At 42.1% G+C, this 15,845-nt stretch overlaps 1 protein-coding gene across 4 annotated transcripts in view; it reads right to left on the reverse strand.

The window, feature by feature from the left end:
- The window catches only part of dlgap4b (discs, large (Drosophila) homolog-associated protein 4b), a 109,263-nt gene that overhangs the window by 15,752 nt on the left and 77,666 nt on the right, over positions 1 to 15,845 (reverse strand). For 2 of the 4 annotated variants that reach the window (XM_071494081.1, XM_071494083.1), the window contains exons 4-8: positions 7,928 to 9,198; positions 7,532 to 7,746; positions 5,862 to 5,963; positions 4,939 to 5,089; positions 3,263 to 3,518 (exon numbers count right to left, since the gene is read on the reverse strand). In XM_071494081.1, the coding sequence (XP_071350182.1) occupies positions 3,263 to 3,518; positions 4,939 to 5,089; positions 5,862 to 5,963; positions 7,532 to 7,746; positions 7,928 to 9,124 (1,921 nt within the window). In that variant the 5' untranslated portion in view covers positions 9,125 to 9,198. Of the gene's footprint in view, positions 1 to 2,769; positions 2,923 to 3,262; positions 3,519 to 4,938; positions 5,090 to 5,861; positions 5,964 to 7,531; positions 7,747 to 7,927; positions 9,199 to 15,845 lie in introns of all 4 variants that reach the window. The other 2 variants (XM_071494084.1, XM_071494082.1) reach the window with 2 other exon arrangements.

Genomic DNA, 15,845 nt, shown 5'->3' on the forward strand with positions numbered 1-15,845 from the left:
TTGATTCAGAAGGCTCACAGAACAGTAATTCAGTTTACATACACATTTAATAAGGTCCTCTGCATAGCATAATACTAGCAATAAAATGGGCACATTACAAAATTAATCATATCACTGTTGAACCCTGTCTTAACTGGCATCCCATTTTGCTTAAACTAAATAAGTGGTAAGTGCAGTGGTTGGTGTGTGTCAGTGTGGTTAAACAGTCCCCACAACTATGGCGCAGATACAACAATGAAGATAACAGTTTCCGTCCTGCTTCCCTAGTGTTATAAAGCCTGCTGAACCATCTTACTACAAAGAATATACATTTTCTGCTCATTCACTGAACTGGTGCTGTGCTGTGGCCAGTTGGAGCTGGACAAGAAGCACAAGCAACGAAAGACAAAAGATGGATTGTGATGCTCTATTTAACAGTTTTGTATTGTTTGCCAAGTTGTCTGCTGCCTGCCAGTTGACCCATCTGTATTGTTTAATCCAATAACAGCCAAAAGACAAAGACAACCTTGCCTGAAACCCTCACCACTCCCTTGTCACCCAAACTATTATCTCAATTAATTGTCACATTAAAAGTGTTTGACAACAGCACTGCTGCAAATCTGCACAGCTTTTTAAAAATTTTTTTATTAAATGTGACCTCAAAATGGGATTTAATCCATGTTGCAATAGACAGGCCACCATGTGGGACAAAAGTGGGGCAGCACTCAAATAATCCTCTGTGAAGGCCAATTTTCCATTTCAGCACCCAAAAAGAAGCAGCTATTATGAAGACATGCCAATATATTTAACTGTAGGCAGCTAAATGGCCATTCAAAAAAGTAGATATAATTTGTTTTCATACAATTTAACAGCAAGCCCCCCTTTTATCCCGACTCCCACAGTGGAGCATCACAGCCATCCATGAAAGCACACATTGGGGAGACATGCTTTTCTGATGACAGGGCACTTTGTACAGAACACATGGTGGGAGACACTCAATAATTAATATAGACAAGAGTGAATCAAACAGCATCACTGAAGGCATGAAACATTTCAGTTATGGGGGCATGTGTAGGAAAATAGCAGAGAGAGAGAGACATCGGATATTTAATTTAGTTTACTCAAAACTTGGAGACACCGAACTGATGGTAGAGCTGCCTGAAAACGTTTGATTCTCCTTTACACTGTTTTACTCTTTCTAAATCATCTAAATCTCTTTGCATCTCACTTTTCGTTTACCACACATTTCCTAAATTGTACACGTTGAAGCACATGAGCCAATTTCTCTGTCTGAAGGATGAATTTTGCGTAGCTACGTGCGTTGAAGGTAATGGTCAACAGCACCTGCTCAGGTTTACACCATATGTTAAATTCATTGTCGACAAAGAGTGGATGAAGAGGCAAACTGAGGGAAGTATCTACGTCGAAGTTGCGGTGGTCAGTGGTTAAACACCTCCCGAGCTCCAAACAAGCTAGGCTACTGAGGTTAGTAACGGAAAACACATCCCGCATAGTTACCATCAAGAACTAATCACAACAATAACAAAAACAAACGGTTAAACTCATTACTTACCTTGCTGTGAGGCGCAGACAGAAACAAGGCACAGACGTGTCTTCAGTTAAGATTAATTTTTTTTTTTAGGGTAGCTGTGCCCGGTGTGGACACTCACCACTACCCCTGTCACAGCTGTGGGGAGAAGAGCCGGGTTTCGTCGCCTTTTGTTTGGAGTTTCTCTGAGCCCCAGGGAGGCGTGGTGGCATGTCTGCTGGTGCCTTCAACGGCGCCTCGGACAATCTAACTCTTAGCTTTTGATGACTATAAATGTGATTTTGGTGCACAGCATGAAGGGGTACTGCGGTAGAAGTAATTTTTGGGGACGCGGTGCCGCTACCAAAAAAAAAAGTCCCATGCAACTTATACGACAATGGGTTATCTTTAGTATGTAACATATAGGCTACCTGTTGAACACACAAAAGCGCGCAAGGCCGTTGAACCACCGAAGTGCACTACTATACTGCACAGCACAAAATAAATGCACAGAAACAATTAAGAGAAATAAAACATGATGCAGACTCAGGATTTTGAAAAAAAAAAAAATGCTCCCATCAGCTTTCTGTGCTATTCGCGTAGAGGCATCTTTCTTCATTTCCTGAAAAAGTCAGCCATTATCAGTTGACAAAATATTTCAATTGACTGGGACACCCGGAGAGACAATTCAGACCGGAGGATTTCAGCAATAAGAGACAAGAAGTGAAAAATCCCATGAGCCTGAAGGCAACATATGCTCTAGGCTGTATTTAGGCGACTGTGGTGAAGAGCGCCACACTGTGGATGCTGAGTAATCATAACTCAAGCCCTTGCATTTCAGTAAATCCACGCTCTATTTCTGACACCTGGGAGCAGTCAGATGTCAACAACCAGTACAAGGCTTCTTTGACCTAATGTGTGTCATCACACACATCCACAATTCCTCTGCTGCTGCAAGTTCAACATCGAGATGGCAAGCTAATTGCCCAGTGCATAGTTGTGCTGCTGTGTCCTGTTGTCATGTCCTGTAATAACTTCAGTAATAAAGCTGCACAGTGATGCTTCATCTGGAGCAGCAGCGTGATCCAGTGTTGCTCTCATAAATAGCTGTCCAACAATTGATGGGGCAGCTGTGTGCACACCACTGACCAATTGACTCTTTTTGGTTGAGCTAGTGTTTATATTGATTTTATTCATTTGTAGTCCATGAAGTGGTAAATTAATAATCTTTTTTAGGGGAGAGGAACTGGTCGAATTGTTACCTTTGTGTGAGGGTAGGTTGCGTGGTCTGTCTGTTCCCAAACGCTGTAGAAAAATTGCAAGTTGTTTCTCCTTTGGGGCTTTGTCCAAGCCCGTGGCTATCAGGTAAGAGCCAAACTGTTCTTTCCATGTCTTCCATTGGGTAGAAAGGTTGTCTAGCATGGGCAAAAGAGGCTGCATTTGAGCTAAAAATGCTAAAAAGTTGGAGGACTAGTATCCCACCCAGGACCAAGGCTATGAAGAGCATTCAAAGTAATGTAATAGAAAATACAAATCAAAGCAAGAATCAAAGAAAATGTGTCTGGAAAAGGGCTCACAACCTCACAAAAAGGATCAAGGTTTAAAAAAACAAACATGCTCATATATTTTATGTATATTATATTTTATAATTATTTTATTTTTGCATATTATATTTTCCCTCTTTATATGGTTTATGAGGTCAAATAAACGTATTTGCTGAAAAATGTATCATCTGTTTTTCACCCAGAGACTCACCAGTACTACTACTGTAGGTGCGGACACTGGTGTCAGTTGGAGGTGGTGAGCAGCCTGAGTCTATGGATGCTGTGTCGTCATCTTGGGAACATCCAGCCTGGATGGCTCTCAGGTAGCTGTGGCTGCGGGATCGGAAGCATGTCGGCATGGGCAAGTCTGGAGGCTCTGGGTTGTCCTGAGAATGCGAGCGGGAATCTCTGAACGTGGACTCGGAGCTGCGGTCCTCATAGTGATGACTCATTTCCAGGTCCCGTAGCTGTGGGTGAGAACAGGACAAGGTTGGCAAAGACATAGCAGTATGTGTTGCAAAGAGAAGAGCGCTGTATGAGTGGCTCAGTTTTGACCACAGTAGCTGTTCCCAGCACTGTAGGTGACCACTGGCTGCCCCGCTGAGTATGTGTAAAGGACACGCTCCACCTGTGAGACAGATTTGATGGGATACCATAAAGTGGCACAAAAAGCGTCAAAACTTTAACTGCACCGCAATTGGTGCCAAGAAATGGAGAGTACAGACCTGTGCAACCCAACCCCTGTGAAACCACTGTTGCTCCTATAATTCACCTCAGACGGGGTCTCTGGATGGGATGTCATTTCATCTGGCAAATGCATTTTCACTTTTTGACATTTCCTACATGGCCTACTCTGTAAGACCTGTCGACTTACAGAAAATGAAAGAAATGCCAAGGTAAGAGGCATCACTTTGACAAGTTTTTAGTATTTTTTTTACACTGCAACTCATAAAGAGTGATTTCCAAGCCTCCTTTTGAAGAGGAAGATCCATTCTTGCAGATGATGTGCTTCATATTCTGTTGGTTGACAGAAACAGCCTCAGTAAAAATGTGTAAAAGGAGTATTTTGATGGTTACAGAAGGATACGAGAGGGTAAGTGCAAGAGAGGAAAGAAAACGAAGCACAACATCTGGCAGTTACAGCTTGTCACATTTTGGAGTCATGTTAAAGTTTTGGCTATAGCTCCACTTTTCCCTCTTTAAATCAATTTTGTTTAAAAAAGTTAGTTTTACACAAGTTGGCCTCAACAAGTATAAGTTGCAATGAATATTAACTTTGTTTGGTATGCTGCTGTGCATGCAAATTAAAGCAATAAATTCATATATTGGACACATCTTTTGTAATGTAGTGACCTGTCAGAGATTGGGTGCAAATCCTGTATTAATTCCCTGCACTGCCTCATTTGACTGCTTCATTGAAAAAGATTAGAACCACTTTGTACAGCTGTTCATCATCTCAGTGACCTTGTCAGTGGGAGGCTAATGGCTCTTATGTAAGTAGATGAAGTAGACTTAAAGCTACCAATGTCATTAATTTAGCTTTTAGGTTCATAACATTAATATGAGATACAGTTGGAAAATGTGGATCCTTTGTTCATTGGAAGCTCATTTTACTACTGTCATTCTGTCAGGCTGTATCTGTGAAAATGCTAATTATACATCAGAAATGAGTGTAGCTCAAAGCAGACAAAGGGGTCTTTGAAAATAACTCATGATTTGAACGAAGAGAATTTGTTAGGAGCTGGGTGATGTAAATTAAGAGGAAGTACAACTGTACTCATAACTCATGAGAAAAATATCTGCTATGCTAAGGAGAGAAATAGAGAAACAAACAGACAGACAGAAACAGGGCTCTGCCCCTATGACGGATCGGAGAAGAGCACTGACCTGTCCCATGCAGCTACGTCTACCCAAGGTACTGCAGGCCTGGCTGAAGTCATCATCGTCCCAGCGTGGCAAAGACGAAACTGTATCCTCAATGCAGTCAAGGTTGTCCAGGCTGCGGTTATTGGAGAGCTCTCTGAGAGATGGAAGACAGCTGGAAAGGAAGTAAGATCAGAGGAGAAACAAGATAAAGGAAATGTGTTAAGAATATGACACATCAGGAGGAATTAAAAGTAATATCAGGAATCCATGAGGACACATTCAGAGAAACACTTGATGTTTATATGTTATGACGGAGAGGCAGAAGGGAAAAATAGATTGGGGGAAAAAATGAACATCAGCACAACCAGGAATTGAAAGAGAGATAAAAGGAGCATGAGGTTGTTATTCAAGTCATCCCTTTCATTTCCACTTTTATGAGTAATAATGAACCCAGTCTAGTCTGAATTACAGTTTCATCCAATTGTTGGAGCACCTGAGCATGCAAAGCCAGTGATGTGAGGCAACACATGTACAGAGCTCTCCGTGCTATCATGGTGCCAAAGACAAAGAACAGGTGTAGGTTTAATTGAACAATAGCTCTAAAGTCATGTCTTTACATATTCTTTGTTGGCACACAGTGATTGTAACATGACAGTAAACTGTCATGCCATGGTCTATGCACAAAGATGTCCCCCCACTCCCCCATTTGAATAGTGTCAGACTCAGCTACTTTCCACCTAAAAGCACTGGGCAGATGGTATTTACAAGCTTTAGGGAGATTGGCAGTTGTTGGCAGCAGAGCATGAATTTGGCATTTGGAGTTGCCACTGACTTTACATATATCTGAGGGGAGCAGTGCAAAGCCAATGATGATATATCATCCAATCAGACATAAGTGTATTGCACCACACCCCTGAGATGTGGCTTACAGACCTATCACTGACCTGCTCATTGACCTGCCCAGCTGGTGCAGAGAAGAAATACTGTGGAGTGGAGACCACAGGGCATCCAGCTCCCCCTGCAACAAGGTGTAATCCAGGGTTCTGCTGCTCACACCAATCAGGGTGGAGCAAACCGGAAGACAGTGAGGTTGGATGGTCAGGGGATTGGCAGGGGGAGTAGGGTTAGTCATTCAAGTACGCTTTAGGGAGGAATAAATCGTCAAATGTCTAAACACAGTCTATAAAGTGATTTGAAATCTTTCACTGATGTGGAGGTGTGAATAGCAGGTAGGCCTGTGGTTGTGTTTCTTAAGATGACGCCCTCTTGTTTTGGTTGAAGTTATAGAGTCTGCATATAATGTGATACTGACATTTTGGCACTGCAGCTCTCAAACCTGAGAATAATCCTGACAACAAAAACTAGAGATACCATATAAGAGTCACTGTAACTTTATTTATCACTTGAGGCATTCAGTCTGTGGAGCCAAAAGTTGATTAGATGTGTGCTGATGAAACTTCCGAGCATAGTTAAATTTACTTAGATGACTGTTTCCTGTGAGAGCAATGGTCAGACTAAATTAAACCATAAGAATCTATAGCACAAGACAAAAATACTTCTAATTATTAAACCTTTGTACCATTCTGAAGCCGACCCTGGCAGATTTCAGATAGAAACTTAGAGACACAGAAACTATTTCATCTCAGACAGAAGATGTAACTGCTGCCAAAACTTGTTATCACTTTAGAGCATTATGAAAATCTCTCTGCAAATGTGCCAACACTTTGAGTTATGAAATCTTTCTTAAACATTCCCTTAGAATCTAGATTTTGTCATTTTTATGAAAAAACACAATCAACTTAGCTACGAAATGTTCCACTGTACCTCCATCATATATTCTGCTTCAAAATGCATAGATGAGGTTCATTTGTGGTGATTTACTGGCTGAGTGCAAACAAACCTCAGTATGTAAACTTCACTTATGATGTCTAGGATCTCAAAGTTAGACTGACACTTTTTAGGAGCCGACAGAAAGACGGTAAATCACTGCTGAGGTATGGTAGTCAGGCTCAGGCCACTTAATGCTATGTGTGAGTAAGCACAGCTTGGACTGTGTGTGCATTCATATTTTTCTGCATGCTGGCGTGGTGAAGCTGGGCATGGTGGTTTCCTTCCTGTACAGCCCCAGAAAAGGGTGGTTTATTTATTTTCTTTTGATTGCAAGAGGTTGCTCCAATCAGTATTTTTAACTGTGCGTTGGAGTGTTCACCGAAAATCAACAGTTTTTCCAGCCACTAATTTTAAAGGCCCAATCATTAACTTTTCAAGTATATATGCGTACAGAGGCATTTCAGTTATCCAAAAAAAAAAAAAAAATTCAGATTCTTTTATGGTTGTTTTAACAAACATTACTGATGTAAATTTTTTTTAGCAGCACCAGAAAACATCAGTTACTCAGATTCACAATTGTCTGCTGTTAGTGTCTGATGTCCAACATTTTATAACTGATAACAGGTTGCAAGCCTGTATTTTTCCAATTTTAATCATTGGATTTTTTTGGTTGACAATTGGATCACAGATTGTACCTTTAACATGAGGTTGTTTTGCTTGCTGTTGAGTGCTGATGTGTACTGCATAATAAAGCACAGCTCTGTGTCTCAGTTTAGTCTCTTACTTGCGTGGGGGTAGCTGGTCGCTCAGAGACTGCTGCGTAGCCCTGAGGTAACTCTGGCGGCGAGCAGCAGTTTTTGGGGAGGGTTTAGGGCTTCCCTCCGAGTCGTCACTGTCCTCCATGTCTCCCATGGCCTTAACATAGCTACCACTGCGCATCCGCCGACATGGAATTTCATTGGCACCCCCGCTGCGGCCTAATGTGCTACTCCAATCACCCTGTAGGCAGCATTAAGTCGCTAAAATTAGTCCTCAGTTTTTTTTAACAATATAAGTCATCTCTGTATCACTGTACTAGTGCTCTTGATACTAAGGATCCTTTGAAATTGGTATTAACCTACATATAGGAATAGATGTTTATGAGTCTGTAAAAATAGTGTATATAAATAGGCCTACTCACCCTTCGTCCAACCTGCAGGTAGTTGCAGGTTAGTTCCTGTTGGCAAGATTTGGACTTGAGCATGGACCTGTCCAAAGTAGCTGAGCCCTTCTGGATCACCTGTCTTGGCTGACCCATGGTCAATGTGGACCAGGACCCTCCTTTCATATAATCATTATCATTCATTACCATACCTCCTGTTCCACCTAGTCCACCACCTCCTCCACCCCCAGGCCCAGGAAGTCCCTGATACTTCATGTCACTGCTGCTTTTGGAGGAGCTGATAGTGTTGTAGCCACTATGGATGTATCTGCTCTGGCCTCCCTGGCTCTCGTGGCCAGTTGGACGACCCAGAGTCATCATTGCCATGGTGTTATGGTAGCTGCTCAGATCACTGCTGTCCAAATCATCTGAGCTCCAGTAACCTGACATGTTGGAGCGTGGCCGTCTCTTGGCAGTCGCCTCTGATTTTGTACCTCGATCTTTACTTTTGGACCGACGATTCTGCTTCCCACTGTCCTCTGTGCCAGACGAGCCTCCTCCACTGCCAGTAGAGCGTCCATTGACATTTCCTTTCATGTTGTGGCTTTCCAGTGACTGGGACTTCGCAAACAGCTTCTGCACTGAGTGCAGCATATAACGAATGCGACCAGGACTGTCTGTGCGCTGCTTGGCAGCAGCAACAGCAGACGTTCGATGGTACTGCAATGTGCTGAAACCATCATGGCCTCCAGGTAGCTGCTTGTCAAACTCCAGCAGACTGGCTGGTGCCTGGTTCTTAGTCATATGATGTGATATAGTTGCTGAGCCGCTCGTAATCATAGTTGTTCGTCCACTCAACCCTGCCATGCCTATCCCCGTTCCCATGCCCATGGACATGGATGTCCCCATGGTCCCCGTACTTATCCCCCCGATACTGTCCCCAGGTGGGGAGAAGTCAGACTGGTCATAGGAGTTGTAGTGAATCCTGGGGAAGGTGCTGCTGTTGGACAGCTGGTTGTTGAGGGGCAGCATGCAGTCTGGTGGAAAGGAGCCTGGATTGGCTGAAGGGTAGAGGTGGGGGTCCATGGTGCCATAGTGGTCCATTGTGGGGCTCAGCAGGTAAGGGCTGCGTGGCAGGGTGCTGGTCTTCTGAGGGTAGAGGGCCTCTGGATGGCCTGAGGAAGGATCACAGGAGTCAGACAAGTGCCTGTTACGGTTGGTCCCCAACCCTTTCATGATGGCAAGGAGGTCCAACCCTCTAGAAGACCTCCAGGCCACGTAGAGTTGACTGAGGACCTTGAGTATGACTCCTAGAAAACAGGAGACAAACAGGACAGAAAAAAAATAAGGGAAGAGGTTTAGAATTGGTTAATGTAGCACTGTACAAAACACCAAGACACAAACATTCAAACTCAACAGCGCCTGTCAGCTCAGCCACACAAATACACCCACTTCTGTGCCAAACTACACAACAAACAGGCTGGCTGTAGGGCTGTGAGTGAAATACTGTGTAGTGAATGAGCCAGCTTTCCACTGCCTCCCACAGTGAACATCTGTGTTAAAATGCTGAAAACGGATAGAAAAACAATTTGTGGAATAAAGACAAGCTGTAGCTAGTGGGTCAGGACATCCATTATGGGTAAGAGAACAATTGCTGGCAGTCATCTGTAACTCCAGACACCTCCACAGCTATGTGGGGCTTTACAGCTGCCACTGAACAAGTGTCTCCTCTTGTACTGTCTAATCATATTCAGAAAAAGGAGATTAGAGTTAGTCAAACTTAGTCTTAGAAGAATTAGTTATTGCCCAAACATTAATATTAATGTGCCAACAAGTTAATCTTTGTGGTAGTGTGGCGTTATATGTTGAATTATGTGCCCTTTCATAAGAAAACAAACCAACAAAAAATGTTTCCAGTAAAAAGAAAATCTAATATAATATACCTGCTGCCTCTGCCTTCCTCTCAGCATATCCTACAGGTTAGTTGTGATACAAAACAGCCAAATTTCTGGGAGAGCCCTTTCTTTCAGCTTGTAGCACCCTGTCTCTGCCCATTATTCCATCTGTTTCTCTTTCTCTCTTCCTCCACTCTTCCTTCTCTCTCCTATTCCCACCTCCAGTGGGTATCCCTGGCACTGGCCACTGAGCTCCTGTCCTATCTTTGCATGGCGAGCCAAGGATGGTGGGCAGACTGTCATAGTGAAACCAGCAAAGAGGATTTGACCAGCGGGTGGTGGGCGGCAGGAGTTGGCAACTACACCTCCTTGTCCTCCTAGTCAAGCTGTGCCAATGCCCTGGCTGGCAAGGCTGCAAGGATGGTTCTGCTTGACATGGAAAAGGATAGATGACAATGGATGTGGAATATTATGTAAAGGTAAAGCAAAGAGACATTTATGGTATTTATACATTGAAAAATACATTTGTATGTAAAAGACACACGGGAACCACCATTCAAACAAACAGAAATATATCTGATCTCAGTCTCCTAACAGCCTGGTGTGCCCTCTTCCTAAGAAAGAAATTATTTCCTAAGGGAGACACTTACATCTTAGGCAAAAAGAATCCTTATCATTTTTCTATGTTCTGGTTTGAGAAGCATATAAAAACAAATACATTCTTTGCAGTCCTGCTGGACTAAAGAAGCCCCCTCCCTTTAAAGCAGATACCACTGCTGAAAGTCATATTTAAAACTCAACAGTCTGCACGCTGCCTCCTTATCTTTGTTGGGGTAGTTGAGTGAATGCACTTGAAGAAATTACTCTTCTCATTTGGGACTACAGGTTATCTGAAACACCAGAAATGAATGTTTGTGGATCTAACCAGGCAGATTTTTTGGGCTATTTCATGAATGTCTTAGCTATCACAAATGTTTCTTGACTCCATCTGTCATTTATTATTAGTTCTGTCTGCTATTGGAGAGAAGCAGAACCCTGGCAACACGAGAATGACACTTTAAATCAGTTTCTGTAACGCAAATGTCTACTATTCACATAATTGCTTTCTGTATTTTGGTTCTTATTTAATATAGTTATACCACACCTTTCTATTGAATCAACCTCCAGGGATGATAAATAGTAGTTATAGTGTATGACAGCATGCAGTAAAATGGATTTTGATTGGAAGGAAGGAAAATGAATGATATCTCGTTATTAGGGCCCCTGCAGATTTCCATCAGATGTGAAGAAAACTAATAAAGCAGTTAATAACTCAATCTCAGCATGGTACATTTAATCTTAATTTACCCAGAGGAAGTCAGGTGGGCAGGACAACAACACCTTACTGAAAATTCAAACATTTGTGGCTGCTTCACACAACCACAGACTTCTACTGAGGTTGTGGCTGCTATGGGGCCAGTGGTCTCATCATCACTTTGATTCTGGCTATGTATTCTTATCGCATTAAACTACCAGAAACACTTGCCATAGCTCTGATACATCCTGGCTCAAGGAAACAAATGTACATCGGTTTTGTAGTTCTGTTAAAGGGCCATTTGAACTGATAAAAGCGACTGATTTTTTTGTTAAGTTCTGTAGGGACGGACATTTACCAAAAATCTGCTTGCTCACCTTCACAGAGCTAAAAAGCTGGATGAAAGGAGAGAATGAGACAATTACAGTACACTGCTAAACAGATAATAAGTGATGGGATGTGAGAAAAGAAGCTCACTTACAAGATTACACTTCATTTGCAGACCAATGTGAACGGAAGGTACTGAAATGTATGGTGTGTTACCTTGCCTTTACATAATGTGTGCACACATGCACATTACTTTTACACACTTCTAGCAACTAGCTATTAGCAAAAAAAAGAAAATCTCCATATAAATTATAAGCCTAGCTTTCCTGGCACCATTATTAGCATGCTGCAGGCACAGACTCATTTAGTGTCATTAACAGAGCCTCTCTGAGTGCCATCTCCACTGATAGGGTCAAATCCTCTAAATCCTTTTACACCACATTAGCTAACTGCCTCGTATCCCGTCGTGACACGCCACTCAGCAAAGCTTAGCATGCCCTCCTCAATGTGTCAACCAGTACAGCTCGAAATGACACTCATAGTGGCATTATTAATGAAGGCAGGATTGTAAACTGTACACTGCCAGTCAAAGAATATTTGAACATTTTAGCATTTTATGTTAATGATCTATAATTGTAACTGTAAAATGAGAAAACACAAGTAGGTATAGGTGTAAGAAAAATGTATTCGTTTTATGGGACAGGACCAAGAAATGGCCCAGATCTTAATCACTCTAATACAGGATGTGTAGCAAAAATCAGTAACTGTAAATCTGTCTTTTGTTTATATTTTGATCTACAATGACATTTTAGGATGCTGGGACAATGCATGTGATAAAAGCAAGCTCATGCTGTTCAGTGCTTTGTTAAACCTAAAAGAGCCACCGGGGCGCCCAGAGCATGTGTCATGTAGGCTCAGTCCTTACCGCAGTGGCCCAGGTTCGAATCCAGCCCAGGCTCTTTGCTGCATGTCATCCCCCCTCTCTTCCCCATATTTCCCATCTATCCCTCACTGTCCTTCTCCCATTAAAGGGATGAATGCCCCAAAAAATAACTAATTATTGGTCACTCTGTCAAATAATGGAAAAATCGCAAAGTTTAATGTGTCCACTGGACAGACAGAGAGCAGGTCTTAAGATTCAATCTTTTCCCTCTGAATGAAAAAGTTGAATAATAGGGTGGTGTGAGCACACCATGATGACTCAAAATGCCTGGGAGCCATTGCAGATTAATATGGTTCATATTACCCAGGACAAAAAAGAAGCTGTTTGAAAATCAAGCCTAGCAGCTAATGTTTGTTTATCACATATAACCACTGATGTCAGTAATTCTGATACAAACCTGCTACAGTATCACTGCAATGTAGTGGTAATAGAGGTCAAGAGGCATTTTGACCCTCGGATACAACAAAGAGAAGGATTTATGTGAAGCTTCTGCATTAGCTCCGTGTCGGGTAGACAAGAGTGTGTGTGTGTGTGTGTGTGTGTGTGTGTGTGTGTGTGTGTATGAGTGCGCATCAATCTCTGTGTGTACAGCACTCATTCATAGTGGTGTGCTCACAAATACATGCACACAACAACGTTAATTTGTCTGTGGTTGTGTGTGTTTTTACACCCTGCTTGGAGCGTCTGGTGGCAGCATCTCCCTGCCTTGTGCACTGGGGAGCTGCCATCTGCTCCTCCAGTGGGGAAAGGGGCGTTTGGCTTCATGTCCAATTCATGACCTTACTCATTCTCTAAGCCACCACAACCTGAGAGCCACAGGCAGTTCATGATACTAACCAGAAGAGGGCGATCACAGTCAATACAAGCTGGACTAAGATTCTGCCAAGTCCCAACATTTTCTGCTGATTTCATGCATCAGACGGGGAGGTTGGAGAATACTTGTTTGAGTGAGAAGTAGCAGAATCATTTGTCAGTCAGTGACCCCGACAGAGCATTGGAGATGTGATGAAAAGGTATGTGTGGATGTCAAATAATGTTTAAATAATGAGGAAAAGCAAAAAGTCATACCTGAAACAATTTTGTCTCTAAAGCACTGAGCATTGAGTGGTTTTCTGATGATGCTCATAAATCAGGGAGTGACAGTATATTTCAGCCTGGATGTTTGCTTATTTGCAGTGGTGCAAGAAGTGTTCAGAACCTTTACTTATAAAAGGTAAAAAGTACTAGTACATTAATCTAAAAATACATTTAAAAGTTTTATCAGCAAAGTCAAAGTCAAAGTAAAAGCACTTGTTCCCCTACAACTGATAAATCATTATCTATGACATTATTACATTGTTAATAATGATGCATTTTACTGCTGTGGCAGTTTGAGGAGGAGCTAGTTTTAACTTTTTTATAAATAGTTAGATATTTTAGTCCTCTGATTCCTAAAATAGGAGTTGAGTCCCCTGCTAAGAGAAGTCTAAGGGATCATGGGATGATTACCGGGAAGGTAAGACAAAAAAATAATAATAATTTGAATTCTGCTACTCAAATTTTCATAATTTTCAGATTTGGATGATCTAGTCTTTGCTTTTTTTGTGAAATAATGACAAAATGACCTGTTTGGGCCGTAAACAGTTATCTCAGTGAAATCATCTGTGAAGGTGAATGTCTCTGGTAGAAATGCAGAGCTATCTGAAATGTGATAAGGAGCTCTAACTAGACATTGTTTAGTTAGCGTCATGGGCAACAAAAGATGAAAAACACAGGTTTTTATCATAAACAGTGCATTGTATTTTATGATCATATATTAATTTATGTAATAAAATATTTAATTTTTTAAATCATATTTGCCTCTCAAATGTACTGACATAGAACTATATCAGCAGCAAAAAATGGAAAATGGTTAATTGAAATCAAAAACTATAATATGTAGGCTATATGTTAAATAGCAGGTTATTTTCATGAAGTGTTTCCATCAAACAATAAGACTGACTGATGGATTCTGTATCAAAACGTCTCTGGCTTGTCTGTGTTGTAACCCATGAGTAGCCAGATTGTTCAACCAGTGGCCAGATTCTAGATTGGCAAGGCTGTGGGCAGCCAGATTTAGATGAGAGACTGTGCAAAGGACATCATCCCCTCATCTGAGCAACACAGGCGGTTTGTCAGAGCACAGCTCAGTCAGTCAGTCCTGAGCCCATCTGCTCCATAGGCTTATAGCAATGCCCTGGAAGACAGGGGGGCAGTTCTGTGTGTGTGGACGTGTGGTGTGTGTGCTTGTGTGCTGTGTCTAAAGGTGGTGTGTGTTACACGTAACAAGACAGACGAATGCTTGCAGACTGCTGGTGAGGAGGAAGGGACAAGGGAAAAGCTGTGGGGAGAAAGGCGTGGGTTTTGACGACAGTGAAAATGAAAGCAATCTAAAGGGAATGAGAAGGCGTGAAAATGAGTAAATGTGTTGTAAACTGTGCACTGGGGAGACGGAGAAGAAATATAAAGATGCAGAGGAAGTTGAGAGCTTGGGAGCAGCAAGTGGGGAGAGAGACTGCGTGGAGGAGGAAGAAAGCTAGAGGTTAATTCCTTTTTTGCATATGTAAAGGAAACAGGTCAAGGCTTCAGATGAGGAGAGGTAATCAGACAATAATGGAGGAGGAGATGCGTGTCAGTTAGCAGAGTGTTTGATGCATGTGTTTATCCCGGAAAAAAGGTGTGAGGGTGTAAATGAGTGTGAATATGCGAGGCGTGTGTGTGCAAAATAATGATTGCCTATGATTTTTTCTCTTAGCTTTGTTTTAAGTTTGCTCCTTCAAGTGAGAAGTAATTGAATAATTTGTCAATCACTGAATGCCTGCGAGTGCTGAGTGTTTGCCAGTGAACACCATCACATATGCAAACACTCACTTCTATGCATGTGTGCCACGTAATTAATAATAAATAGTGTACGTGTGTGTGCATACGTGTGTGTGAAGCAGGCTAACCTTGCCCTAATTACACTCTATCTATTCCATCAGTGCTGCGCTCTGGCCTATTTTCACAGCTATAAATTTACCACTCTCCCCTCTGTTGTGATAGATGACCCACTCATTTTAGCCCATCTCTGAAGACTGCGAGCCAGAAAGGAAGTCAGTGAAAGACAGTGGCACCACTTCACTGCTTATTGTGCCAATGGAACTTTCCATGACCTCGAAACTATTTCTGGTTTTGAAGTTGATACATTAAAGGAGAATGTTGTGTTGTTGTTGTTGCCATTTATTTATTTATTTGGGATGAGGAAAGCCTGGTATCACCCCCCCCCAAAAAAAACCAAAACAAAACAGTGAAGTGAATAGATTTACAGCTGAAGCTACATGTGCCACCTGCAGATCTTGAGAGTGTTGTGTGTGTGTGTTATTTATTAATTTATAGCCCTGATAATCATTAAATCTTGGCATTGGTTCAAGATGTCAAGAATCTTCTCTCTCTGAAGATGCACTGAGCGACTACCAGGTTTACAGTTGCTATTCTGTCACT

This window comes from Trachinotus anak, unplaced genomic scaffold, assembly GCF_046630095.1.
Source record: "Trachinotus anak isolate AG129_WGS33_773 ecotype Australia unplaced genomic scaffold, CSIRO_AGI_Tana_v1 ptg000013l, whole genome shotgun sequence".
Classification (NCBI taxonomy): domain Eukaryota; kingdom Metazoa; phylum Chordata; class Actinopteri; order Carangiformes; family Carangidae; genus Trachinotus; species Trachinotus anak.